This window comes from Brassica napus, chromosome C4 (genome assembly GCF_020379485.1).
Source record: "Brassica napus cultivar Da-Ae chromosome C4, Da-Ae, whole genome shotgun sequence".
Taxonomy (NCBI): Eukaryota; Viridiplantae; Streptophyta; class Magnoliopsida; order Brassicales; family Brassicaceae; genus Brassica; species Brassica napus.
In genome coordinates this window covers 9092888-9101059 of record NC_063447.1, presented here as the reverse complement: position 1 = coordinate 9101059, position 8172 = coordinate 9092888, and the positions used below count along the sequence as shown (strand labels likewise).

At 36.4% G+C, this 8172-nt stretch overlaps 1 protein-coding gene across 1 annotated transcript; it reads right to left on the bottom strand.

Annotated features, from left to right (window-relative positions):
* Window positions 1–242: 242 nt before the first annotated feature.
* LOC125585487 (B3 domain-containing protein At2g36080-like) lies at window positions 243–3593 on the bottom strand. The gene is made up of 3 exons (XM_048754626.1): window positions 2936–3593; window positions 1706–1893; window positions 243–806 (listed from the first exon to the last, which is right to left on the bottom strand). Exons 1-3 carry the CDS (start codon window positions 3444–3446, stop codon window positions 756–758), a joined length of 750 nt encoding a protein of 249 aa, XP_048610583.1. The 5' UTR covers window positions 3447–3593; the 3' UTR covers window positions 243–755.
* Window positions 3594–8172: the final 4579 nt, after the last annotated feature.

Sequence of the window (8172 nt, the reverse complement as noted above, 5' to 3'; positions counted from 1 at the left end):
CCACAGGTCGTGTAGTTAGTGAAACATTAATATTGTTTACAAGTGTTTTTTTAGAGAGGACTTAGCTTATTGTTTACAAGTTGTGACCAGTGCCGTGCGAAGGTTTCTAGAGATACAGGGCGAGTTTTAAAACGGAGGCCCTTTAATATAACTATTAATAAGTACAAAATATAGTTTTGAAACGATATAAAAAACTGAAACAAAAGCATATAATATAACATTATATACTATTACCAACTAGAAAAGAGAAGAAAGAAATATCACTGCGTAAGAAAACAGGACGGTGACATTGAAAGTAAACGAAAGAACGAAAACCATAAGTAACTCGAACGTGGGACACTAACAATCGGTTGCGTAACAACAAAACCACTAGGACACCAACACACTATCATAAAATTGGGGGCCCTTAAAATCATAATATATTTTGGGGCCTAAGACAAATCCCTTTTTAAATGTATAGCAGGCTGGCCTCTGGTTGTGACATACTGACATATATCTGATTTAGGTGAATCATTTTCCCTCAATATGTATATAAAGGTAATTCTAGAATAGCGAGAGCTTTGAACTCTATACAATTGTTAACTAATGTATATAAAAGAATCAAATACATATAGGAATAAAAAGAAGAGAGTGAAAACTGAGAAAGGTTAAACGAAGAATCAATGCGATTTTGCTTTAAATAATACAAAATGAACCTTGTAAAAGTAAGGGATCAACAACTAAAACATGACAGTGATCAGATCTGAACTATTTTTCTATCCTTGTGGGCTTCTCGTCTGGGGCACATCTCCTGTAAAACTTATGTCCTGCAAAACAAAATAAATATTATTATATACAAACTTACGTCCTTGCAAGAGTATCAAATAAATCTAGGCTTTCTATTTTCTTGGACTATACATGTGCTGAGTCAACATAAAGAAAGATATAATAGGTGTTAGATGCAAATAATCTCCCGAAATATGATACTGTCTTTATTATTTGGGCAGCATCTCATCAAAGATGGGTCCAAACACCAAATAGTTTCGTTGTCAAAGGGTAGATATATTGTCACGGTGCTAAAAACCAATAAAAGATGTGTCTATATACATCAACTCAAACACGTAAAATCGACACATCAATTATGCTTGTTCATGTATAAAGATTAGGTATAGAAGAAAAGTTTAACGGAATTGTCAAAATTAATGTCTGTGAAGACTAAAAAGCATATGATATAAATGGAAAACGTGCATGCACAACTGTAACAAACACTAGTTAATATTACAATAATAGTAGCAACAATAATAACAATAATGAACCGCACTTTTTCTAGGATAAGATTAGGAAGACTGGTCGGCGTGATAGGTTAACGGTACTTCATGATTTCCTTCTGTACTCCTCCCCCCCACCCCCACCCCCCCCCCCCCCCCCCCCCCCCCCCCCCCCCCACAAAAAAAAAAAGAGTACTTATTGAGAAAACTTTATGTGCACAGAATTAAAGGACAATGAGATAGAGTAACGTCATGGCAATTATAAATGGAGAAAACGTCAAACCAACTCGAATAATTATCTGACATTCGGACTATGCAACCGCGTGAACGAGAAACATAAAATGTCGGTTTGAATGATACAGACATTTGCTTTGATGTTTAAGTTTAACTACTCTACTTAGACTTTAACAAAACGAAAATATTTATTACTTAAAATAATATACTATATTGAAACGTACCATGTAGTACGGAGGAGGATAGTGTTGTTGAGGGTAGAGATGAAACTGGTCGTGACTGGTTGGACATAGGGTGGAACCGTCAGGTGTAGATGGATCGGACAAGTGGGAGTCTAGCTGACACTCCATGTTCACTCCGAACAGTCTTAATGTCTTCGAATTCCCTCTCTGGCTCTCCACCGCTTGAGCTCCTGGCGTAACAAAAAATTGAGGAATCTTTTTTTTTTACAACAACAAACTTGAGGAATCTATTATGGATAACAACATACACTTTGGCATGTAATTTTCCAAAAGGAACTGGAAACACGACTTTTTTGGGAAAGTTTTCCCATTTTGGTACTCAGATGACAAGCTTTACCACAATGACACGTCAGGTTTAGATATATGGGCATATTATATGCGAATTTCATTTGTAGTGCAAAACGTTATGTCCTCATTCACATCACATGAAACAATTATATATATAGACACACTAGGCTATGTTGAATGATGGGTGGACTCAACTGATTTCTTATATCGAATTTTAGTAAATGCATACATCCAGAACATATAGCCAGTGAGTGCATGCCATTTTGGTTACGGTCCAGGATACCGGTTAAATATGTTGCGCAGATACACGGATGTATAAGATATAAATACGTGTAGTGAAAATAAAAATGGATAAAGAGCAGCTGTAAGGATACGAAACAAATGTCACGCAACGTTGATAAATACGAATCCGATTCTGTTTCTATGGGCTTCCATCGTTTCTTTATTTTTACTTATTACTTAAAGAAAGATCGTCCAACCCTCTCACGCGCTCATTACAAACCCCAAACACTATAAAGCGTTTTTCAGTTGTTCAAGTAACTTCAAACATTACATGAAAATATTTTCACTTTAAATTTTGCTTTGTTACTTTGAACACAAAATGACTCGTCAAATTTTAATTCTGTTATATACCCAATATGCATGGAAAATGAATTTATCCGTTGACAAAAACTAGAAGCGACAAAATGGACTTTTTTTTCCTAATTTAATAAATTTTACAAATATTACTATATGGTTTGAGTTTCACTGAGATTATAATTGTAGTTACTAATGATATTTTATATGTTAAATAATCCGATTTTTCCCAGATTCTGGAGTTAGTTTGGATTTCAGGACTTCTATCCGAAAAAATCTCCTTGTTATAATTATAAAAAAACTAAATATTAAATTTCATGTCTATAATTAATTGATTAAAAAGGGTACCTGCATGAGGATAATATTGGAGCGAGGCATCGGACTGAAGATGGCGATAAGAGTCGGAAGAGGAGGAAGAGTTGCCGCGTCTTCTCCACCCAATGAAGAATCTTCCTCCGTCAACACGGTGGCGGTGGAAGAGAATTACGTCACCAGCGTCGAGCTGCTTCTCCTTGACGTATCTGCTCCATCCTTTGGTCAAGACATAACTCTGGCTACTGTTCCAATACGAGTATCTGAATCTCCATGGCTTACCTTCCTCGTCCTCGAAACAGAGAAGTAATCCCTTCTCCATCGCGTCTGCGGCGGCTGCTGCGAGAGGGAAGTATCTCTCGGCGTGCTGTTTTGGGATGACAAGGCGGTTGAGTTTTCCGACGTCACTTGGGGTTAAGGGTTTCTCGAAAAGAGCTTCCTTTTCCTCCACGACGTTGTTTTGATGGTGGTGGTGGGGGTGCTGCTGTTGTTGCCACATGAGAGAGTGGTGGTAGTTGAAATCGCTTGAGTATTGGTTTATTGACATTTGAATGAGAGAGAAACAAACGACGAATAGTGATGAGAGAGAGAGAGATGGCAAATATTTTTTGAGATACCAATGCTGAGGTTACATGTATCTGCCTCTATTTATATATAAATATATGTTTCAAAGAAAGAGAAAATCATCTATAATTCTATGATCAAGTGTATGTAAGATATGCGTATGCGTTTCTGGTGTGATATATGTAAAATATAAATTAGTGAATAAAGTTGGACAAATAAATTTCATATATGACATCCATGAATATGGAATAATACTCCTGATCTAAATGTACAAAGTCCACCGAATTCAAGGACACAGAAAATATGATAAGGTGGGTGTTTTTTGGCCATATAAATATCATATACAAACATTAGGGATCGTTATCTCCTGATATTTTAGGGTGTCTAGATATGTAACATATCTATATATACATGTGAGACGTGTTTTGTCGGGATCAGGCACATGTTATCGCATTATCCTTCATTTTCTAGCTTACTACTAACTTCTCAAGCACGTGCATTCCATTCACCACCCAACAAATCATCCAACTATCTCATTCTTAATTATGTTAGATTTTGACATACCGACATTTTTATCACGAGTAAACATCTCATTACACTACAAGAAAACAGGGGGATTCTGATGGCCGAAATCGTCGGAAATTCGTCGGAATCGGTCTATTCCGACGAATTTCCGACGAACCCGTCCGTCGGTATCGTTTCGTCGGAAAAAAAAAATTCGTCGGAATTTCGTCAGAAATTCCGACGACTTTCTGACGAATACCGAGAAACGTCATTCTGACGAACTTCCGACGATATTACGATGCGGCTACACGAGACCAGAGATCATCGGAAAACTACAATTCCGACGAACGTGGTTCCTCGGTTTATTCCGACGAACTTTGGGCGTCGGAATTTACCGACGGACATCGGTCGTCGGAATATACCGACGAACCACGTTCGTCGGTATATTCCGACGGAAATGAGTTTGTCGGTAAATTCCGACGGATATATGTCCGTCGGTATATTCCGACGACCGTTGTCCGTCGGTATATACCCTTTTTTTTTTACAAATTAATTTTGCATTTTTATATATTTTTTGATATTAATAAATTTAAAAATTGGAAATTTAAAACTAATAATATTATAAAATTTAAATTCATAAAAACTGAAATAGGAAAAAAACATTCATAAAGTTTAAAATTCATACAAACCGAAATAGAAAAAAAAACATTCCGAAAGTTTTATAAAGCCGAAATAAACTAAGATGAACTCGAAGACATCAAACGATCTAGCTTCTGCATAATCTCGGTGTTGAACTTCTTCTGGGATGCCAACTCAGCAAGGATAGTGGCATTCTCCGAACGGATAGTGGCATTCTCCGAAAGGATAGTGGTGTTCTGCTCCTCCAATGCCCCAATCCGTTCATCTTTGTCATGTAGCTCCTCGAGAATCATGGGATCGGCATACGGAGCTTGCGAAGAAGATGCCGGATACGAAGAAGCACGACGGGCCAACCCAACTAAACGGCCTCCTTTCCTTTTAGGAACCGCCTACAAAAATATTTAAAGTAAGTAAATATGGACAAGTAAGTAATCGACATTATAAAAAAAATATATTAATAAAAAAAATTACCTTTTCAACCATCTCATTTATTTGCAATAGAGACAGGTTGGTTGAAGCTCCCGTGGAGTCGCCGTCATCAGAGAGAGGCTGAGATTGAGAAACTATCTCAGCTTCCACCAAATCAACTACACCTCTGATCACGGTGTCCTGAATTTGACCCGTCGTCTTGTTAGTGTGAGCCACCTTAATGAGTTGGAGACGATCAACGGGATTACCGTCATTTGCTTCGATCTAAAAAAACCGCCATTATTAGCCAAAAAATATATAAAATATTTATTTAAAAAATATAAAGATAAATAATAATAAAAAACTTACAAGTTCATCCTCCTTAGTAGACATGGAGCAAGCGCCGAGGTTGTGCACATACATACCTTTCCCGCCACGATCGCTCTTCCGGTTCCTGGAGTTCCTAGAAGACGTCTCTGCAGTGTCTTCCCTCTCCCAATGAGCTATCAACTGCTCCCACACCCCCCCGTTGATGAACCGTGGCTTCTTGTTCTTCTGCCAAACTGTCTTCCACGCGTTTATCTGCTTTGTGTAAGAGTCCATGGCCTTTTCGTTGAATTTCTTACGGACTGTTTCCGTAAGATCGGAGTGCCAGTTGAACTCTTGCTACAAAACAAACACAATTTAATAAGTAAATATATGTAAAAAAATGTAAAAACTTAAAAAAAATGAAGGGTTACTATACCGCAAACTGACGAAACCACAACTCTCGTTCGTCGGAAGGGATCACACTCCACTTTGGATATCCAAAACGGAGCATGGAGTACATCATCTGGTTGATGCTCCGGCTAATGCCATTTTTCGACTTGGTGAACCTTTAAAAAAAAATACAAGTTAGCATGTTAATTAAAGCAAAAAATATAACGGTACAAATAAAAAAAATACTAACCAAGTGCTATGGCCTCGTCGTGGGTTGAGTTGGAGAAACGGGAGATGCTCTCGACCTGGTTGTTGAACCAATAGATGAACCGGCATGACCCCCGGATCCTGTTGAGCAGCAGCGTGAGGGGCAGCGTGAGGGGCAGAGGGAGCTGGAGCGGGAATATATGCGGGAACCGAGTCATGAGACGATACCGATGCACGGGAACCGCTCACCGAACTACGTCGAAGACGGGCTGCGGGGCGGGCTTCATCCTCGGCCCTAAAAAAAAAAAATTAACCCATCAAACATATTTTCATTTATATATTTACAAAAGGTTTTATAAACGTTTTAAAAAAAACTATTAAACCTTTTATATATATATATATATATATATGTATACAAAATTATAAAAAATTTATAAATATAGAAAAATGTTGTTAAAAATTTATAAATGAAGAAAAATGTTGTTAAATATTTATATTTTAAAAAAAAAATGTTGTTAAATATTTATTAGTGGAAACTTAAAAAAATATAAAAAATTTTAAAATTTTAAAATTTTTACTATACATGATTTACATATATATATATATATGTATACAAAATTATAAAAAATTTATAAATATAGAAAAATGTTGTTAAAATTTATAAATGAAGAAAAATGGTGTTAAATATTTATATTTTTTTCAAAAAAACGTTTTTAAAAATCAAAAAACGTTTTTAAAAATCAAAAAACGTTTTTAAAAATAAAAAAAAACGTTTTAAAAAATCAAAAAACATTTTTAAAAATCAAAAAATGTTCCAAAAAAACTAAAACAACAATCCTAACTTATATATCCTAAACTATCCATTCAATCCTAAAATGTTCAATCAAACAACCTAAAATCCGAGATCAACTTCCAAAACCCTAAACAATTGAAAAAAAAAAGGTTTGGGATGATTCTTACATGATTTGGGGTTTGGGGAAGAGATATGAGGGTGAGGAGAGGATTCGCCGGTGAAGAGAGGTGGAGAAAGGCCGGAATCGCCGGAGAGGGGGAGAAATCGCCGGAGTGTTTGTGAGAGAGAGAGAGGCCGCGGAGATAACGAAGAAGAAAGGAGATGGGTTTTTATTTCCGAGGATTCCGACGGACACGGGTTCGTCGGTATTCCGTCGGTATAATTAAAATATACCAAATGCCGATTCGCGAAAATTTTCAAGCGGTTTGGTTCTCCCGGGCTAATTGAAATTCCGACGGAACGTATCCGTCAGTATTTTCCGACGGACACATTCCGTCGGTATATTCCGACGGAATTCCGACGACTTAGTGTTTAGGGTGTTCTTTTCAAGTTTCTAAATGCAAAATCCAAACCTTTGATAATATATATAGTATTTGCATAAAGATTTAACAATAAAAATGTTTTATAACACGATTTTACACAACAATATTTTTTGTAGTGTAAGCTTATATAAATATGATTGTATAAGTACATAATGTTAAGATGAGATGTTATGAAAACAATGATATGCATACATAAATATTTTAATGAGTTGTTATATTTGAACGGTTGCGATCTAATACTATACTAAACACTTATTATGTGTTATTTTCATAGTTTTGGCATCTAAATTTATAGATTTTTATGATTGAAACTTTATAGAAAAACATGTCGTCGGTATTTTCCGACGAAATACCGACGACCTTTCCAATTTTCAATGAAACCCGTTGTCGTCGCTATGTCGTCGGTATATTGCGAGGGATTTCCGACGGACCATTAAAAAAAAAAAAAAAAAAAAACTAATCAGAATCTTCTGAATCTTCATCAAACTCCCCAACCTCGGCTTCCGGCTCTGAATGTACGACAGCATCATGTCCAAACACAGTCAAATTCTCAACGAGTTGAACATTTTCCAAATCTTCAACTGCCTGGGCGTTGCTGGTAAACTCTGGTTGCAATGGTTCATCATCATCAGAAGTTCCATCCACTCGTCCTCTTGGGTTGATTTGCGTTACAATAACCCATGGATCGTCTCTGTACGTCACCCGAGGGTAACTGATGTAGCACACCTATACATATCAATTATACAAAGTATTAGTTCAATATATAATATTAATTAATTATATTGGTAAAAAATTATGAATATATTGACATACCTGATCAGCTTGCGAACCAAGAATGAAGGGATCATAATATTGAAGTTTCCGCCGCGAATGAACTGATGTAACACCAAACGCATCAATCTTCACTCCTCTATCTG